The sequence below is a fragment of the Branchiostoma lanceolatum genome, chromosome 17, assembly GCF_035083965.1.
Source record: "Branchiostoma lanceolatum isolate klBraLanc5 chromosome 17, klBraLanc5.hap2, whole genome shotgun sequence".
In the NCBI taxonomy this organism is placed as follows: Eukaryota; Metazoa; Chordata; class Leptocardii; order Amphioxiformes; family Branchiostomatidae; genus Branchiostoma; species Branchiostoma lanceolatum.
The window spans coordinates 6,707,223-6,729,010 of NC_089738.1; the positions used below are offsets into that span (position 1 = coordinate 6,707,223).

Sequence of the window (21,788 nt, forward strand, 5' to 3'; positions counted from 1 at the left end):
TCAGTAACCGGAACAGCATCTAAATTGACAGACATGCACTTTGGACACCCTGTCTATAAATCCTAGCTAAAAGCCTGGTTGTAGGGGTGTTCACCTGTTCCAGGGCTATCGATTACATGAAAGATCCATAATTCTTAGCTCAATACTTTTAAGCAAATGAAGGAAACTCATGGGCCAAGCATCTATGGCTTACATGATGTGCTGTTAGTATCATGATCAAGTCAAAGTCAAAGTTCCTTCCCGCACCGATGGTGCATAGGGCGGCGCCCATCTCGTTTCAGTAGCCCTTTGGCCACACAACTGTGCAATCACTACAGCAGGGGGCTAGTCCACTGGTAGTGGTGTGTGTTTAAGTTTAACTTCCATACGCTTTCCCAAATGCTGAGTGCTAAGCAGAGAAAGCAACTTATGTACCATTTTTAAAGTCTTTGGTATGACCCAGCCGGGGATCGAACTCACAACCTACCGTATGCAAGGCGAACACTCTACCCACTAGGCCATTGCACCGGTAGTATCATCATGACATTGGTAATCAACTTTACATCATAGATGGATTAAAAACTTTAAGTCAGGAAGTTAGATATTGCACAAGTATCCCCATGTGTGTGCCAGTAGGCAATATCACTTCTTCTCCGAAATTAAGCTCATAGCCGAGAAACGTAAATAGATTAATATTTATTATGCAGATATGCTTTGGGAACAGATGACATTGACAAGATGACACTACGTTCTTTTGACCTAAAAAAAGTGTAAAAGCTACAAGAAACATCAATTTGTAGTTGCTATACCCTATAAAAAGTAGATGGAGAATTTGAATGTGAGAACATTTTATAGACCAGTTTTCAAGTGATTTTTAAACAATCACAGCATTACAGTACCAATGGAATCCTTTGTAAAGCTGACTTGGGGCTCTTTTTGGTCACTGACGAAAGATAGCAGATGCTGTCTGAAACACCTGACTGTTTACAAAATTTATCCAGTTGCTTGAGTAACTTTTCTATTGAGTAACTTATTACCTGGATGTCTAACCTTCATCAAGATGACTTGGCATTTATTCCTTTTCTCGCTTGATCAACTTTCTGCTATTTTAGGAATGTAAATTACTAGGAAAGCATAGACAGATGGTAATCTATTATACAAAGGATCCACCATCACCATTTTGACAACACTTTGATTATGAGAACAGATGGTAATGTGGCATTGTGATGATGGATTGAATTTTCCTATGATTAATATACCAGGGCGTGAAACTCATCTTTGGGATTATAGTTGCACTTGTGCACCTTACTTAAAAATTTAGGTGCACAGAAACAATTTTGGGTGCACAACATATGATAAAGTAGACAGTTAGCAAAGCGAAAAGAGAGAAGAAAAAGTGCTTTTGCCCAGAGTCAGAGTTGCATACAGTTTCAAGCTTTGAAAAATTGCAATGTACCCATTGCAAATTTTTCGATTTTTCAACCCAAACAAAAGTTTCATTATTTTTGTCTTGCACAAGTAACCGTACAAAAATATCTAGGTGCACCGCTGCACCCATAGTCACAAATTAGGTGCACAGCTTCATTTTTAGGAGCACAAAAGACTGAAAAGTGCACATGCAGGTATTTCCAGCCTTGCATACTACTGTAAATGCATTTAAGTTTGCATGGTTTTTATTTTGCGGTAGGGACAAAATGGAGTGTACCCGGTGGTTTTAAGTTCGCGTTTGAAACAATAATAGCGATACAGTCATATCATAGGTGGGCAAAAAGTTTCGCGGTAGTTTTCAAGTTTGCGCTGAAGAGTTCACCACGAAGACCGCAAACATAAAACCAGCGCAAACATTTCTGTACTTACAGTATCTGGTTGGGTGCTAACGTCACTGTTGTATCACGGGAATGCATTGTTTGGGGAACAGAGATTAATTATACACATCAATTGTCAAATCATCACTAAGTCTTGTCTATAATAATAATTCACAAAGGATGGAAAATGATGACTAGACAACAATGTGCCATTTATTCTTCTGTGATTTATTACCAATAGACCACAGGGTAGCCTTGTGGTTTATTTCTCTGTGACAGCCTGTTCAATGGTTTGCACACTGAAGGACGGACAATGATTAATTACATATCTGTCCTCCTGTTCATTATTCTAATCAGCACACTGAGTGCGAAACAAAGGATAGCAGATGAAATATTGGTTCCTTGACATTTTGCGGCCGACTCTTTTAGAAGTGTTGAGACTTTAAAGGCAATGATTATTAAAGAAGTTGAAGGTCGTTTTGAATTATTTCCTTGGTGCCGAAAGTCAAAGAATTAAGTACGTTGTGTGACAGACACTTTCAGAAGTGTTGAGACGTAAGGCAATGTATAGCATACCAGAGATTATTGAAGAAGTTGAAGGTCGTTTGAAATTATTTCCTTGGTGTTCAAAGTCGAAGAACAAGTTCATTGTGTGGCAGACACTTTCAGAAGTGTGCTGACTTGGCAATGTATAGCATACAAAAGATTATCAATATTAAAGAAGTTGATGGTCGTTTAAAATTATTTCCTTGGGGTCCAAAGTCAAAGAACAAGTACGTTGTCTGGCAGACTCTTTCAGAAGTATTGAGACTAGGCAATGTATAGCATACCAGAGATTATTAAAGAAGTGGGTGATCGTTTGAAATTATTTTTCGTGTCCAAACTCAAGGTCAAGGTACAAGTTCAACTCTGATTGCATCCCACACTGAACAGTGGCCTTGGGAAATCTTCACTTTTGAATTGATCTTGACCTTCATATGATTGAGCACTTGACTTACATTCATCTGTTGTATCGATGATTTGTACTGATAACTTTCTTCTTGACCCTGGTATGATTAAATCTTTGATTAAAGGCAACCAAAGCAATATCAGGGCAAAAAATGGAAATAAGAAAAATGCTGAAATCTGTATGGTAGTGACATTTACTAAACATCGTTTAGCACATTTGCGTAATAACTTCATACTTTTAGGATTTCAAAACTGCGCAAAATCGTGCTGTACGATGATCCCCCTAGTTTCGCGAGCCTACAAAAACTCCGGCCACGATTTTCAGTGACTTCTCACACCACAACGACGTCATATTTTTGCATTATGGACGTTGCTATACATTGTGATAGTGTTGTTTGACCTGATCATGACTAAATGAATTGACTTTCAAAATTCGATTTAAGATCTTTTAAGAAGATTGAATTTTTGATTAACGTGTTTTTTTTAATGTTGTTTCTGCAGCTGTACGACAAGATCAACAGCAAAGCCTCTCAGACGGTGAAGAACCCACCTTCCAATGCACTCCAGCGGGCCAGAGAGGTGAGACATTTCAGCTGTCCATCACACAGCCCACTGCATGATAGGATGTGGCAAACATGATGCCCATTGGTCATAGTTAATTGGTTGGTGTTACATGTATCACAACTTGCTAGTAGACAATCTAAATGATTGAGTGAAAGAAGGAAGGAGTAAATGAATGAATGAATGAATGAATGAATGAATGAAGAAAGACATTAGTGCAGTGTGAAATGTCGATGGATTGAATGAATGAATGAGAGATTGCTGTAAAGACGAGTGAGTTGTGTTGTGCATTTCCATGTATACATTGCACAACAAAAACTTCAGTACCATGGACAAAACCAACTGCATCTTTGGAAACTGCCAACTTTTTGTCCCATTATTATCTACAAGTATACAAAAAAAGTCATGTACGTCTCTTGAATCAGGACTACTTTTATACAATACATGGCACTGGAATTACATGTATATGCATAAAGTTCAAAAACAATTAACTCTATTAAGACATGTCAGTTATTCCAGTCTGTGTGCACTTCAATGTATTTCCAGTCAAACGTTTATATCCCCCTCATGATTGCTCATAATAAAGACCAGCCCCTGTTGAGTACTCTACCAACTGTCACCGTTAAACTATATGGATTGCTATGAAATAAGTTCCCGTAAGCTTCACACTAAATCATATACCAAGGCCACTCACAATAATAAATCATGCACTAAGACTCTAAAATAAGGTTTCATTTCTCCAAGTACACTGAAGAAAGCACAGTTTCTAATTCAGATACACAGTAAGATACGGTTTTATTCCTCCAAGCAAACACAGTTTCTTATTCGGATTCACCTAAGATAAGGTTTTACTCCTCCAAGCAAACACAGTTTCTAATTCGGATACACAGTAAGATAAAGACATTCCTCCAAGCAAACACAGTGTCTGATTCGGATACACCTCAGATATGGTTTCACTCCTCCAAGCAAAGACAGTTTCTAATTCGGATACACCCAAGATAAGGTTTCATTCCTCCAAGCAAAAACAGTTTCTAATTCGAATACACAGTCAAAGATAAGGTTTCATTCCTCCAAGCAAAAACAGTTTCTAATTCGAATACACAGTCAAAGATAAGGTTTCATTCCTCCAAGCAAACACAGTTTCTAATTCGGGAACACTTCAGGTGGGAATGATAGCTTTTAGTATTACTGACTAATAACACCACTGAAAATCCTTTTCATCCGAGGATTACTTCAACGTTTGCGTTGTGAATTTGTTTGGCAGGCCTGGCAAGACCAATTGAACTGTGTGTTTAGCAGGCCTCACTTGAAAGTTCATACTTATTAGAAGTCATTCTGTAACAGAATTGAACTGTAATTTCCAACGCTTCAAATTTGACATACCCAAACTTTCAAATGACCAACTCCAGTTTTTGTCAAGGAATAAGCAATCCACTGCTTCTGTGATGTCACGATATGTAGATAGGACACCAGACTTAATGAGCAGTGGATCATACATGTAGGTTGCAGAAAGTCTATGGCGCCCCCCGTCACAAACTACATGAAATATCGTCAAAAGACATCAGGTCGCACTAATTGATTTCCTTTGTAGGTAGGTAGTCGACGTGCTTACGTGCGACGTGTTAACGTGCGACGCGTTTACGTGCGACATGTTTACGTGCAACGTGTTCACGTACGACGTGTTCACGTGCGACGTGCACCGTCGGGGTTATACCGACCCTTGCGGAGTGACATACCCTTTCGTTGGCTGATACAAGACAGGGATGCGCCAGGTTTCCTTTGTTCTCAACTATTAAAAATGAATGGGGAAATGTGGGGTCGTGTGGCAATACGGCAGGGCATTATTTGGCCCAGAACCCAGTGGTCCCAGGTTCGAATCCCCTGACGCCACCGACGTTGTGCCCTTGGGAAAGCACTTAACACGACTCTCCTCTCTTCACTCAAGTGGAAATGAGTACCCTAGCTTTGGATACGGACGACTCTCGGATAGGACGTTAAATGGAGGTCCCGTGTTTTAGAAGAGCCACATTTTGAGCACGTTAAAGAACCTGCCACACTTATCGAAAAGAGTAGGGGTACTTCCCGGTGTGAGTGGATCAAACCATTCCGGCTAAATGGGGTAGGGAATTTTCCAACAGGTTCAGGTCTGGACATGTACCCAAACCTGGGTACCTGTACCTGTACCTAGAATTTGTTCAGGTACACAGCTCTATACTATTCGATGGACAAATCTGAAAAAAGGTCCCTTCAGCGTGTCTCTAGGCGTCCTGTACTATTGCACAAATTGCCTGTGGATCTATACATGTAGGACCCCTCCATCAATCAAACACTGACAGCTTAAAGTAGCAATAAATCATCCTTGACAAGCTGGTCTTGCCAGTCCCCTTTGGACACATCTACACAAATGCATGTCCTTTGAAAGGTTGCTGAGGAAGTTCTCAGACTGAAGAGTACATGACTAGTAAATGTAACAAGAAAGCTTTTTTTAAAAAGCTGGCCGGGGCGTATTTGAAAGAAAAGAGATTAAGAAAAGTAAAGAAGAAAAAAAAAGGAAGAACACGCCAGCAAAAGCAATATATTTCCTCCTTATATAAAAAGAAAAAAAAGAAAAGGCTTAAAAAGAAAAGGAAAAAGTTTTCCCTACCCGGTATCGATCCAGGGGCCTTTCAATCGAACAATACCTACGTACTAACCGACTGAGCCAATTTAAATTTGCCATTCCAACATGATTTTTGAAGATACAGTATATAAAGTTTAAACCTCACTACATGGTACCATGTTTTGTCAATTTTTGTCCATTTTTTTTACAAAATTAGATCCAAAGTTCCATTAGATCACGCCAACCTTTTTTTTCAATTCTTGGTGATAATAGAATAAAAGAAAGACTAGTTCTTAACTTGCTAGTCTGTTTAACACTGTCCTGTGATGGAAAACGGTATATTGTCTCAGGTCGGCCCATTTATATCAGAGGTGTAAATGAAGAACAGGGAGCCAAGGCCAAGCAATCAGGGGTCGATAGAAAGTGGAAGTCTCCCCTGATCCGGAATCTATTGCCTAAACTCGACTTTGTTTCTCTTGGAAATGGTTTAACCATCGCGAGACCTGACCTCGGGAACAAACAATTCATGCCGTTCTTTGGCAGAGGTCACGTTTCGAATGGATTCTCCGCAAACGTAGGAACATTTTGCGTCCGTTTTTACCACTGGTGCAGAAATAACCAATCTGTGGCAATCTCTACGCAGAGATAAAAAGCCAATCTCTCGGATTACGACTTGGATTGGGTCGTAAGTGCTTCTTGAGAGCTTATAATGTGCCAGTTTGAAATGTGGTGGGGCTTTACAACAAAGCAAAACGGCTCAGGAGGTCAAAGTAAATGGAGCCAACTAAATCTTTATGATGGGAGTTCTGACGAGTAGTGTTTTCATCAAAGGCCTGTCTGGGAGAGGCATTAAGTTCCTGTAGTTTTAATCCACCGCTTCAAGCAAAAGCTTTTTCATGAAGCAAAAAAAGGCCATGACTAGTAATGGTAGCCGAGGGCCTGTTCACACTTGTGGGTCCGTGTTAGTTGCATTTTGAAATTTTTTTTGTTGGATTTTGTCAAGTTTGCGGCCAAAGAAGTCGTTTCTTTGGTTCGATATCCATGCTGCACAACGGTGGGTCAAAGTAGAAAACAACTTACTCGCAAACTGTACCTAAACCCAAAATATGTTAATATGCAACTCATATATGGACTTGAATATACAGTCAAACCTGCCTAGGCGACCACCTTTTCAACGCGACCACCTGGCCATGGCGACCGCTTTTTCTCGGTCCCGAAAATTTTCCTCATAGGCACAAGCATTAAGCTGCCTGCCCAAGGCGACCACCCGTCCAACGCGACCGCGACCGCCACGAATTAGGACCGCACAGAGCACAATCCCTGCCCATGGCGGTCACCTAATTTTCAAGCGTGTGGTGACATCAGATCATTTTGCTGTCGGATTTCACGGAAATGTTTTCAAGACATTAAAGGACAAAAATAAGATCAAAAATATATGGAATAGCAATGTTATACCATCGATTCCTCCATGAAGTGTTTTAATAAAACGTTCCCCCTATAAACATTGTAAAGACAAATGTTTGTGATGTTGTTGTGCCTATCGTAATCTTATAGTTTAACGTGAACTCAGTTCCGTTTAAACTCAATTTTGAAAACGAATACGTAGTGCATGGCGTCAAAAAGTCAGATTTCACAGAAATTACTATCTATTTCTTGTATTTTCAACAAAAATGTGTCTGTGTCTTGCTAAATTCCGCCGGAAAATGACTTCGCGGCGGGCAAAACATCAGGAGAGAAATGTTGTTCCTTGGTCCCGACGCCATCTTGGATTTCGGGCGGCCCGGATTTGGCGTACCGCTGACCTTTCTAAAACACGATGATTTTGTATATGAACATTTACGAATACTCTAGTTATTGGTGAAAATCAAAATTCTTATTTTCTTTTTATTTCCATGAATCTCACAAACCTTTATTGGACGCTGTGCGTTCTGCTGCACTGACTTACCCTTCGATGCGGTGGCACAGAGCTTCGCGGCGCGGCGCGACGAAATCACACCGTTAACTCGTTCCGTTTTCATCTTAGTTGTCAGATCGAAAATTTTTTGGACCCTTTCATCCAGCGGTCGGCGACCCAAAAAAGGCTGGGACCAGCAGGCGTTTTCTAGGGATCTGTCTTAGGCCTTAAAACTTCGATGATGTGCGTGTGTGTGTGTACTATTCAATGTAACGTGTGAATGCGGGAGGGCGCTGCGAGATCATCGAGGCAACCATCGTTTTGTAGTCAAAATTATGACGAAAATTTGTACACGAGGTAGCGGTATACAATTATTACATCGATAACGGAAAATGTAATTTTTGTAGGATCTTTCTGTCGATGAGAATTGAACCTGGTGAGGGTCATGCTGTCTAAATTCACATAATTTTCCATCATTTACGTACTGTATTTGAAAACCTCGACCTGGAAACATGTGAGTGGAATCCTCTTCATGGCGACCACCTGTCCATCGCGACCGTTTTTGCTCGGTCCGCCGGGTGGTCGCCTTGGGCAGGTTTGACTGTATGCATAAGTGTAAACGGGGCTTGATATCACAAGTAGGGTTTTTTAAAATTGCATTTCACAAAATGATACAAAATAAGACATAATACAAACAGAAATAAAAAAAATAAAGTTCAGGAACTAATAGCCAATTTTTTGTGAAATTCGGAAAGCACTACTGACTTCAGCACTGAATTTCACAAGTTTGTTTTTTGATGATTTTGATTTGATGGAAAAAAAATGTGTGATTCATCAAATTTATAGCATACAATTAGCATTCAACAGTACGATTCCCAGTCCCAAATAGCATGACACTCCTTGACCTAAACTTGTTTAAAATTGAAAACCTCTTCCCCTCAGGATGTTTATGTGAAGAGTAATGAAAACATTGCCGTCTTAAGTGACTTTCTTATAACAGTTTGTGAGAGCTTTTCTCAGAAGAACCCTGCGAGAGTCAGACAGTCTGGCCAACAAAGCTGTCTTCACTCCAACTTCAAATTGGGCACTAATTGAATGGTTGGACGTTGTATTTTTATGTGCTTTATCAGTCAAACATGATACAAAAATTCATGCATGTGTGAGAAAAGTAAATTCAGTCATGCACCTAATATCACATTGCTTTGACCATCCTTACTTACTATATTTGGGCCTGAGAAACTTAAGTTTGCTCTCTAATTCTGCCCTAAATTTCACAAGTCACTGTATTCAGTTTTCTATGATTTTAAATCATAAAAAAAACTAAGATTTGATGCATTGCAATGCATCGTTCATCCACCTAGAACAAAGGGAAAAGCGGCAAAGCGAACAAGCATTTCGAAGCAAAATAAAGACCTTGATTTAGCTTCAAAGAAATACTATAATGCAAGTGGAAACTAGTAGGCTCACAAAAGCCCCTTTACACAACATTTTTGACGTCATGTGAAAATCAGTGAGACATTTCGGACACCGGTGGGTACTCTATATCTTACAACGGTTCCAAGAAAAAGGCTCAAAACTCTTATGTAACAACATGTATTTCCTCTTCCAGGAAAAGATAAGAGGGCAGTAGTCTTTTTAAAGACTACTTCAAGACTACTTTTTAAAGACTACTTCAAGACATCCTAAATTGTCTTAACCTCATTAACATATCTATTCAGAGTTTTGGTATAAAACCTGGTGTTCTCAGTCCTATCGTTAGTCACTGACGAAAGACAGTGGATGCTGTCTGAAACGTCTGACTGTTTCAAAATCTTATCCAGTTGCTTGAGTAATTATTTTTGACGTAAGAGGACAAGAAATTGTTTTATTCTACAGGATCACTATTATCTTCCAAACAGAAATATGTCAACTGAAGACATTACATAAAGTCAGAATATCAAATGAATCGCATTACATGTGATTGTAAAAGCAATAAAATAGATCACACACACGCACTCACATCAACTGTCAGTGTGCCATCTAATAGATGTAGTGTGGTAATACCATCCTACATTACCTATTCCGTTCTAATCCCCAAGACAGTGCTCTGCGTAGAGCTGTAAAAAATTCAATTATTTCACAGCTGAAATGCCGCTGGTGTTATGAGCGTGATAGGAGCTGCTCAGGTGGTGGAGCATCAATATTATCTCTCCAGCCGGTGTTAGGAACGTCAGTTCACATCTTCTTTTACTTCACAATTACATTTATATAGCAGCAGGAATTGTGTCTTTAACCCAGTAGGAATCCCATAACAATTGTGATGGTGGAGATAATATAATCACATGCATTGTTACTGTAGTACTTCTACTTTTAATAAGAAATGACATGTTGCATCTTTAACGCAAACCGAATTGCGTCTGTAACGCGAACCAGACTGTTTAAACCAACTATACACTGTGTGACGTCTGTAGTAGTTGTTCTGTTATTTTAATTCTACCGAATATGTGCCGTTTCGTGTGAAATTGATCTGTATTGCTATAGTTGCGTTATTTTTAAACTGATGTGAGTAAAACGTAATTCAGCCACAGAGCTGCAAAGTTTTACATGAATAAGCCATTCATTCATTCATTCATTCATACTTTCCAAAATGTTGCCTGTGAATAAGAATGAAAGACATTTATTGTACATTTCTGCTCCTACAAGCTAAGTACAGGTCATGGTGATAAAGCAGTGGAATAATTACAGGGATGTTAAAAACGTGATATTCTACTACATCTGAAGACTGATACTGTTATGTGCATGTTCAATTCGTTCTTGCTTCTTAATACAGTTGTAGATGTATGAACATATGGAGCCTATAATACATGGTCTGTCTAGTTCCATAAGGAATACAAATTTTTCTGTGTTATTTAGATATTGAAAAAAAAATAAGACAGGAAAAATATTGAAAAGGGAAGGAAGAAGATAACATAAAACAACCTGTCATTCCTATTGTTAGGTAACAATGGGAGGACACAATGGAAAAGAACACAAGTTGTGTAAGCCATGGTACTGAAAACCTGATTGTTGTTGAGACTGTTTGAAGTAGTAATGGAAAAATCTGCTTAGACAGCTTGGACTTATTTACAATTGTCTGCAACTACATGTATTAAAAAAACTGGAGTATGGAATAGAGCCAGACAAAACATTGGTCTATACGAAGACCTCCTAGAGAAAAGAAAGTCTAAATGGTACGGTCACGTGTCACGGCCACCAGGACTATCTGAAACTATTATGGAGGAAGAAAGAGAGGTAGACATTGGAAAAGATTTGAGGATGATATCAGAGAATGGATAGGCATGACACTAAAAAAACACACCAAGAAAAACAGAAAACCGAGAAGGGTGGAGAAAACTAGTTGCCAGGTCTTCTGTGATGAAAGAAGAAGAAGAAAAAAAGACATTTGTAACCTTAACCCCTCTATAATGAATGCCCCTCCTTTAAACAAGGAGGCTGATAATATCTTAGTAATGCTCTGCACATCCTTATAAACAGTTTGTCAGGTCTGTATATGGAAGCTTGAAAGACAATGTTAGATGCCAAAGGGACTCTATCTGACACAACTCCACAGCGAAGTGTGGTTATCGATCACACATGGTAACAAGGCGTAGGGTCATCAATCCTCGTCAAAGAAGATGACACCAAGTCTTCTAAAATCAAAGGCTCGTCGGAAGCTGTCCAGTGCGTCATACATTCCAGTGACAGGAGGGTTTATTGGTAATTCTATTAGGAACATGGCAACAAGTGGAAGAATCAACAGTTTCCTTAAAGGAGTCGAAATGGTAAATCTCTTTTGAAGGGTTGCCCTTGATTTTATGATAAATTCACCCACTACTACATGAACGCATTATAGAGAAGAAACTTTGTAGAATGTTTTTATCCTGTACCAATAAGCCTTTGATCTGTGAATAAGTCTTTCCCAAAAAGTGACTGATTTGATAAATTAGTTGTGAACCGCACATAAGCTAGCGTTGGATAGGTTACGCCATTAACTACTTGGTTTTAGTACCCTTCAGTGCAGTAAATAGAACAAATATTTGTATATCAATCAAATGGCCACGCTAAGGAGGCTCCGAGCTTTTAAAGGTAGATGAATATTCGTCTTACTCTTTCGATGATTGAGACATTGTTTCCTGAATAGCTCCATATTCATCCAGAATGGCCCCATTGTGCAAGAATTCTAAGCAAGGCTTTTAGAAGATTATGAAAATATTGAAGTACAGGTAATAACAAGGCCAGTGGGGGATATACAGGTCTCACACAAGTACTACACAGTCATCTGGAATCAGCCTTCAGCTCAATCTCCCTCCCATGGGCCTGAATCTCTGCCTTTGTCTACATTTATCAGATCCATTGCAAATTTTCTCCAGGAAAGAACTAAAGCCCCCTCAACCCCAAGCAGTAGTCAACAGCGACAAGATGGCTGTAGATTGTAACACTTCGCTGTACACAATCACGCACTTCTAAGTAAAAGATTTGGCTATCAGCATTTCAAGGTCAACGACCAGAGGCATCCGCCTGTTATTATGCTTGTAGATCTGTGCAGTTCTGTCTGAATGGCTTATACAATGCACCGGGAACTTCACAATTTTTCCTGTAAAATTGATGAAAGGGGCATACATTTATTGTAACAAATCTTATTTTCCCCCACTGTTACAGGTTTCGTTGTTGATAACATATAAAGGAAAGATTAAAACTAGAGATAAATATTAGCTTGTTCAGCAAATATGAACAGGTTTGCGTTTCAGTGTAACTAATGTGGGGGAAATGAACATAACTAGAAAGGTAACAGTTGTAAAGTAAATAGTTAAAATACGTCATATTTCACTTCATCTCTATCCCCTGCAAAATCTTAAAAACTGACTGTTCTGAAATGGAATATTTTTGTAAAACCCACCCCCTTGGGAGAATGTACTTTTCCTGTGGTACCTTCAGTTGAAAAGAACATTTTCACTAAAACCTTTTGCATAATTACCCCACTTTTGAATTTCACGTAAGAAAGAAGTGGGGTAAGTTTCGGTCCCTTAGCAGCTTGCCACGGAACTGCAGGGGTGTTTTTGTTAAGAAATCTTTCAAACAGGATTGCAGAATACAGTAACGATATATTACCATGCACTATGGTGTGCAGGAAGCTTAGACAAAGATGTACATTATTTGAAGAAGCTGTCATCTGCGCTGCATGGTGATTTGTGAAGTGAATCCGTCACTATTGCCCTTAATCCGTTATCATAAACATTAATATGTCAGCAGAGACCCAAGTCTGTCACCCTTGCCCCTTATATCTGTCACGAAAGCCTTTAATCCCTCAGCGTTGTCCTTATCCCGTCATCATAGCTCTTAATCTCTCACCATCATCCTTAAACCGTCACCATAGCCCTTACTCCGCGACCTTTGCCCTTAATCCGTCACCACAATCCTTAATCCGTCGCCCTTTTACTTAATCTGTGATCGTTCCTCTTAATCCGTCATCCTTGCCCTTAATCTGTAATCATTTCCCTTAATCCGCCATCCTTACCCTTAATCCGTCACCTTAGTCCTTAATCCGTCACCCTTTCCCTTAATCTGTACTCATTTCCCCTAATCCGCCATCATTACCCTTAATCCGTCGCCTTAGTCCTTAATCCGTCACCCTTTCCCTTAATCTGTACTCATTTCCCTTAATCCGCCATCCTTATACTCAATCTGTAATCATTTCCCTTAATCCGCCATCATTACCCTTAATCCGTCACCTTAGTCCTTAATCCGTTACCCTTTGCCTTAATCTGTACTCATTTCCCTTAATCCGCCATCCTTACACTCAATCTGTAATCATTTCCCTTAATCCGCCATCATTACCCTTAATCCGTCACCTTAGTCCTTAATCCGTTACCCTTTCCCTTAATCTGTACTCATTTCCCTTAATCCGCCATCATTACCCTTAATCCGTCACCTTAGTCCTTAATCCGTTACCCTTTCCCTTAATCTGTACTCATTTCCATTAATCCGCCATTCTTACCCTTAATCCGTCGCCTTAGTCTTTACTCCGCAACCCTTTGCCTTAATCTGTACTCATTTCCCTTAATCCGCCATTCTTACCCTTAATTCGTCACCTTAGTCCTTTACCCTTTCCCTTGATCTGTAATTATTTCCCTTAATCCGCCATTCTTACCCTTAATCCGTCGCCTTAGTCTTTACTCCGTTATCCTTTGCCTTAATCTGTACTCATTTCCCTTAATCCGCCATTCTTACCCTTAATTCGTCACCTTAGTCCTTTACCCTTTCCCTTAATCTGTAATTATTTCCCTTAATCCGCCATTCTTACCCTTAATCCGTCGCCTTAGTCCTTACTCCGTTACCCTTTGCCTTAATCTGTACTCATTTCCCTTAATCCGCCATTCTTATCCTTAATTCGTCACCTTAGTCCTTAATCCGTTAATTTTTCCCATAATCTGTACTCATTTCCCTTAATCCGCCATCCTTACCCTTAATCTGTCACTTTATCCCTTAATCCGTCACCCTAGCCCTTAATCCGTTGCCCTTGACCTTCATCAGCCATCCTTCCCCTTAATCCGTCACCATCACCCTTAAACCGTCACCATAGCCCTTAATCCGCGACCTTTGCCCTTAATCCGTCACCACAATCCTTAATCCATCACTCTTTCACTTAATCTGTTATCATTCCTCTTTAATCCGTCATCCTTGCCCTTAATCTGTAATAATTTCCCTTAATCCGCCATCCTTACCCTTAATCCGTCGCCTTAGTCCTTAATCCGTTACCCTTCGCCTTGATTACCTTCGTCGACGAAATGGTTTCGTCGACAAGGTTATTCGATGGTGCTTGTCTGTGTGTCTGTTAGTGAACAGAATAAGTCGAGAACGCCTGGATGGTTTGTTGTCGTAGTTGGTGTGTCGGTGTGTATGTGGGACATCTCAAGATGATTAGATTTTGGGCGAAGTGTTTTGCATAATTAACGAGAAAAGTGTAAAAATGTGTTACATTGTATGCTGAAGTATGTGTAGTGTTGGCTGTGTTATTCCAATTTAAGGCGTCATGGATAGGGGCAAGGGTCCTGAGGGGTCATATTGGAGGCAGGAAACGTCAGTTACACAAATTGGCTGTCAGCCAGCTGTTGGCATTGGTAAGGTAGTCTCCAAGCAGACGTATGGGTTGGCTATAGCAGGGGCAGGTTTTGCTTCAGACTTTGAAAGGGAATTACTCAAGAAGGGCTTGGTGGATGGTCATAAATTTTTGTAAGTACATAGCTTGAGTGCTGAAGTACATGATTAGATACTTATTATGCAAATCAGTATCTAATTTGCATGATTAATGAGGAAAGTTTATACATCCATCAAAAGATAGGACTCTCAAACATGTGACATATGTAACTGAGGAAGAGAGAAATATTAATAGATATCAGCTTTGCAAATGAGAACCTCATTGACATAATTAATGAGAAAAACTATAACTCGAGATGGTCTTGATGGATGGTCATGATTTTTGGTATGTAGATAGCTTACGTGATGCTTTGTATGATTGGATGATAATTATGCAAATCAAATTCTAACTCACATGATTAATGAGGCAATTTTAAAAATCTGCTGTGTTCCATGATATGACTATTCAAATATGTGACATTTGTAACTAAGGAAGAGAGGAATGTTGATAGATAGGAAATATGCAAATGTTGGCCTAATTAGCATAATCAATGAGAAACTACTATAATTCCATACTAGTAAATGACGGCAATTTCATACTTGTGGCATTAGGAAGTTGTGTGAATGTGAACACCATGGAATCAAATTATGCTAATAAGGAGGGAGCTTATTTGCATAATTGATGATAAATGTTAGCATAACCTTCTTTGTTAAGCTCATAGTCATAACAAGGAGGTTTGGACAACTTATGTTATTTGGGTGAAGAGGGTCAACTGGTATGATTGATGATTGATGAAAAACACTCCTAATACGTCAGTCATAAAGGTCAAAATCATTTGACGAAGGTATGAGGTCGTAGAACTCTTGTTTGTAATCATGTCCCTTAATCCGCCATCCTTACCCTTAATTCGTCAACTTAGCCCTTAATCCGTTACCCTTCGCCTTGATCTGTAATCATTTCCCTTAATCCGCCATCCTTACCCTTAATTCATCAACCTAGCCCTTAATCTGTTACCCTTTGCCATAATCTGTACTAATTTCCTTTAATCCGCCATTCTTACCCTTAACCTGTCACTTTATCCCTTAATCCGTTACCCTAGCCCTTAATCCGTTGCCCTTGACCTTCATCAGCCATCTTTGCTCTTAATCCGTCACCATCACCCTTAAACCATCATTATAGCCCTTAATCCGCGACCTTTGCCCTTAATCCGTCACCACAATCCTTAACCCGTCACCCTTTCGCTTAATCTGTAATCATTTCCCTTAATCCGTCATCTTTACCCTTAATCCGTCAACTTAGTCCTTAATCCGTTACCTTTCCCTTAAGCTGTAATCATTTCCCCTTATCCGCCATCCTTACCCTCAATCTGTAATCATTTCCCTTAATCCGCCATCCTTTCCCTTAATCCGTCACCCTGGCCCTTAATCCGTTGCCCTTGACCTTCATCATCCATCCTTGCTCTTAATCCGTCTCCATAACCCTTAATTTGTCACGAAAGCCTTGATCCCTCACAGTGGTTGCCCTCAATCAGTCACGTCGCCATAACCCTTAATCCGTCACCATAGCCGTTAATCTGTCACCCGATAACCTAATCCGTCACCTTTTCCCTTAATCTGTCATCCTTACCCTTAATCCGTCACCATAACCTTAATTAATCCATAACCCTAACCATAATCCGTTACTCTTGCCCTTAATCCATCGTCAATGTTACATCTTGTTATGACCAAATTTTAGGTCTTTTAGGCAATATAGTATATAGATATAGACCACAAATGGTATGACATGTTAGCAAAGTTGGGATGGTGCCATTGTGATGGAAACTTTGACTGGGTATCAATTTTAAGCCCTGTTTCCGAGTTAATGACTTCTCCAGGCACAGCAACATGGATGCACCCATGGGAGTATCAGTTACAGGGTACTGGTCTGGTGGGCGGACAGAAGGACACAGCTGCACAGTCTAGTACCGTGGCCACAGTGTCTAGACGTATGAGAACAAAGGGCGTTTCTTGTGTTAGAAAACAACTCATTTCTAGCGATAATATGGAGATTTCTAAACTCTAATCGAAAGCTGTGACAACATGGTGAGCAAGAAGGGATGTATCACCTCCATGTCAGCAGTGGAAACAACAACGGGGAAGCACGGCCAGAAGAGACTGGAAGAATATGGACTGTTTGAAAATAGCAACACCAGACGTTTGTTCATTAATCTGCAAGGCAGGAAAAGTTGTTACACGTTCCGCAGACAGGACTCGACTATGGAAATTTAGATTCTGAGACTGGAAGGACAAATAACACCAGAGCCGATCTGTACAGAACCGAGGTAAGAGGCGTCTGTTTCTGTTTTTGTGCAGGTAGGTCTTTTCAGTTTTTATGTTAACGTTACGCTTTTGTGGTCATTTCAGATACCTTTCATGGCAAGGTAGAGATTTCGGCAAGTAGCCATTTTCGAAACCATCTCGACGTATGTTTGATATTCAGAATTGCTGTTAAAAGTGTTATTGAAATTTTTTAGGTTTGGTGAAAAATGAGCAATAACTTAGCAGCCTAGAATTTAGAAATACGTCGCATTCATCCACGTTTCAAAATCATGTGCCATACAAACGTTGAAATTCCAGAACTAATTCTAGTATGTCGCATGTCCACGTATAAGAACTAATTCCAATACAACTTATTTGTACACATTTAAAAATCTACATCCCCGACAAATGTAGACTGTAACAGTAGAAAAACTACAAATGTAGAAAATAATAATACGTCGCACTCGTCCACGTATGAAAATCATACGCCTGACAGATGTAGAAATTCCAAAACTAATTCCAGTACATCTCACCCCCGACAAATGTAGCATTAACTGAAGACAAAGTACAAATGTACAAAAAAAACAGTACGTCCCATCGTCCACGTATGAAAACCATAAATCATATGCCCGAAAAACGTAGAAATGCAATTCTAGTACATCTTTTTGTCAAGTATGAAAATGTGCACCCCCCCCCCGACAAATTAATTTAGAATTAGTTTTGTAGTAAGAAAAAATTATACGTCGCATGTATAATCCACGTATTAACATTTTACGCCTGACAAACGTAAAAATGCCAAAACTAATTCCAGTACATCTCCTTTGTCCACGTTTGAAAACCTCAACCCCCAACAATTGTAGAATTAGCTGAAGATAAATTAAAAATGTAGAAAAATGATACGTCGCATTTGTCCACGTGTAAAAAACATAAAAAACTAGAAAGGCAACATTTGCGGGAGCAAATGCAACATGTTTCGCCCATTTCCCTCCCCACGCAAAAAGCGACTGTGGCATAGAGGCTAAAGTTTGTTGTATGTCTGCAATGTTGGTATTTGGATGAATAATTGAATTGAATTGACCAGTCAGAATGGATCTCTCCCAATTTGAAACCCTATGCATGGATGGGCTCTTCCAGGCACCCATATTCATATGCTATTATTTTTCTAGTACAACGCTACGCCACACATTTTGTTTAATGCGCTATCGATCAGCGCCGATATTCAAGACTTCCCCGCGGCCCGATAGTGTAGACATGTAACAGGGGTTTACGCAAGAAGGTTGAAAATTCTTACTGATTTACGTCATTTTTAGCCAAAAACTTTAAACAACTACTCAAAGCAAGGGCCTCCTTGCTCAACGTAAATTTTCACGCACTTCACAACTCTCTATTGTTAATGTTAATGTTAATGTCAACGTCCCGACACGGGATGTTTCCTAAGGTGGGAAACGTTGGATACTTTTTGTGCACTATTGTGCGCACTCGTGTCCAATCTTGGTGACAGAGGGGTAGAAAATTCGTGTACATAGCGAAGAAATGTCAGGTTTTACCATAGTGTCCAAGCTTGCAAACTTGTAGAAATCTTTGTTTCCATGCAGTGTTAAAATAAGAAAAACACTGTGTGTGTCGAAAAATACCACCAGAAAAGTTTTTAACCTTCTCAATTGCACTTACATAACTTCAGTAGGACACAACAATAACTTACATGTACAACACAAGGATGTGAGCCAGGGAGTAGTGAAGTTGTGTCTGCACCTGTCAGAGTACTAGTAGTGCCCCTAATTAAATTGACTATTTCAACCAATCAGGTTGAGCTTGATAAATCTGCACTCTCTCATTGGCTGACCGAATTAGTCAACCCGGCCAGATGAATAAAGATGTGACCTATAGGTCAGTGACCCCATATGAGGAAAATAACCGATCTTCTTCCCAAAACACCCTCTAAAATCGTATTTCGAAGTATTGTATGCCGAAAGTGCGAATGGGATTCTTTAAATATTTGTTCAATGTACCACCATAGCAAATTTCAGGTCATTTGGATGTATTTCCAGAGCACAGGAGGCCAAAATGTACGTTTTTGGTCAGGAAAACCTCAATAAAATCACTTTCAAGGTCAATATCGAAAAAAATTAAAAAGGCTCCCAGGGTATTTACCCACTCTACATGTATACCAAATTTCAGCTCAGTTGGTGCAGGGACGACCGAGCTGAGTCGATAACAAGATTTGACAGGAGAAAGAAACCATACGAACACAATATATTGCGCCAAACAGTATGTTGGGCTCAACATAATTACAAATGAAAAGAAAAAAAGGATACGTCGCATTCGTCCAATTCTTAATATTAGTTATACCCCCATTCCACTTGGACGGCGCTTTCGCCGCGCTCTCACGGCGACATAAGGACCCCATTCCAAGTCACAACACGGTTACGGGGGGCAAATGACCCATATCTTTAGTTCGAAATATTTCGAAATATGAAATAAACCTATCTGGCTATCTATATTTCAAATCTATTCAAAAAATGATCTCTTTTGACAGTCACTTTCGAAATGTTTGCAAATGATCAGAACAACTTCTGAAACATAGTATTCTCGTATTTCCTTTTGTTAGAAACATTTATGAATACTTATAAAGATTTATAATCAATAAAACAATAATTCGAAGATATAATAAATACCATTAAAAAACGTAAAATTGACCAGATCGCCGTGAGAGTGCCGAACTCCTGGAAAACGTGCTCAAGTGGAATCTCTACGGCGACCCAAAATCTCAAATGTCAGCAACCTTTTATGAGCGACCAAAGATTTCACAGATAACTCAACGGAATGGGGGCCTAAATTAGGAAAAAGTCCGTCAAAACTACCTGCACAACTCCAATTTTACCTGTGCTAGCATGCAGATTTTGAGCCCTACACGTTCACTCTTCACTCACCTTAGTTACAGGATAAGAGGTCAAATTCCTAGGGACCCAAAATTGTGAAATTGCTTAATTATTAGTTTCACGCCTATTGAACTCCAAATGTTGTTTTCCTAGCTAAAGATAAAATTAGTACAATTTTACCTGTACTAAAATGCGAATTTCGAGCCCTATTTTTTTAATCGAACTCGAAAACCTTGAAGTAAGTATAACACGCCATATTCGTAGGTACTAAGAAATATGTCAAACAGCTAATCAGTGTCACATACATTCTAAATTTTGTTTCCCTGTGGCTGTAGGACCTAGCTACTACATGACTAACACGCCACCGCCAACTACTTTGAGAAAGAAAAGCCAATCATGATTTTGGAATAGTCTAATTCAAGTCAATAATTCAAGAGGTTAAATCGACCGAAGCTGTCTACCGTCTTCAGAGATGACAAGAACCAAAGAAGAGAGCATTCAGGTTGATATGTTTCTGTACGTTTTTTCCTCGATCCCTGCACAGGTCACCTATACCGGACTACAAGGTCATCCGGGGCACCCGGTATCCACGTGCACTAGGGAGGAACAATCCAGGCCTGGAACAATCTGGCCGTTTCCCACACAGACTCTCACCGCAGCAGGGGAGGTCGCCGGAGACCTTCCACTGCCGGACCAGCATCAGAGCCGTGTTACATGATTGTGCTGTTACAACCAGACATTACCTGACACGATTTAGAGAATCCACACACTGGCGTGCACATGTTGTCCACTTTATTTGATTCAAACGAATACGTATTGTCTATTTGTTGTTTATTTTAGTGTGCAACTTTTAGAAGCTGATTTTGCATGTATAACGTTATGAAAGAAAATACAGGTGATTAACCTCGTCGACGACAGTTCAAATCAAACCGGATGTACGAATGGTAGAAACCCAATACAAATGTGTATGCAATTGCAAGCTGCAGTAACATTTCACTCCGTCACTTACGTCCAAGAAGTTACAGTGCAACTCCTTACCAAACTTGGAACGGTTACTTTAGAATTAGTCTGCTATTGTTGTGCTATAATTCTTTGACGGTTATTCATTTGTTTAAGTGAACTGCAGCGAAGAGATAAAGTAATCAATGTTGTGTGAGCAGAGTAAAACAGGAGACGAGAGATTTGTAGAACTAGGAAGTTAAGGTCAAGAGAGCAATAGAGACATTCAGTAAGGATCGTAGTAAGCCAACATTATGAAGTCACAACCAGTCAGTGTTATAACGTTTACGTCTCCCTTGGTAAGTATGCGGGAATCCTTGTCTCTGTGTCATTTCTTTATCCTTGATGTGGTCGTCTTTAAATCGGCATCTAAAAGAAACCGTATTTATACATCGGCCATTCTCTATTGTAAGAAGGAAAGGGTCTTAAGTATTTACCATTTCAAAATTGACTTAATTTTATTCCAAAAGCTAATTGGCCATCTCACCATTAAACAAACTAATCGTTCATGGTTTTTGTGGCTGTCGTCCCTAAATTTCTGACAAGACCACAACTGCCATGTTCTTTAAGATCACGTCTCCTACACTTTCTAATTTAACATCACATTAAATAATACTCTATATTAACCCTCTATCGTTGGGGATCTTGTCGTCCCTTACTTTTCGACAAGACCA

General features: G+C 39.6%; 1 protein-coding gene and 1 long non-coding RNA gene across 18 annotated transcripts in view; both read left to right on the forward strand.

The window, feature by feature from the left end:
- The window catches only part of LOC136423066 (peripheral plasma membrane protein CASK-like), a 184,949-nt gene that overhangs the window by 122,849 nt on the left and 40,312 nt on the right, over positions 1-21,788 (forward strand). For all 17 annotated transcript variants that reach the window (XM_066411073.1, XM_066411069.1, XM_066411075.1 and 14 more), the window contains exon 12: positions 3,234-3,311. In XM_066411073.1, coding sequence (XP_066267170.1) covers positions 3,234-3,311 — 78 coding nt within the window. The remainder of the gene's footprint in view (positions 1-3,233; positions 3,312-21,788) is intronic.
- LOC136423069 (uncharacterized) lies at positions 16,015-21,417 on the forward strand. The gene is made up of 2 exons (XR_010753711.1): positions 16,015-17,259; positions 20,660-21,417. It is a non-coding gene; the product is annotated as an uncharacterized lncRNA (long non-coding RNA).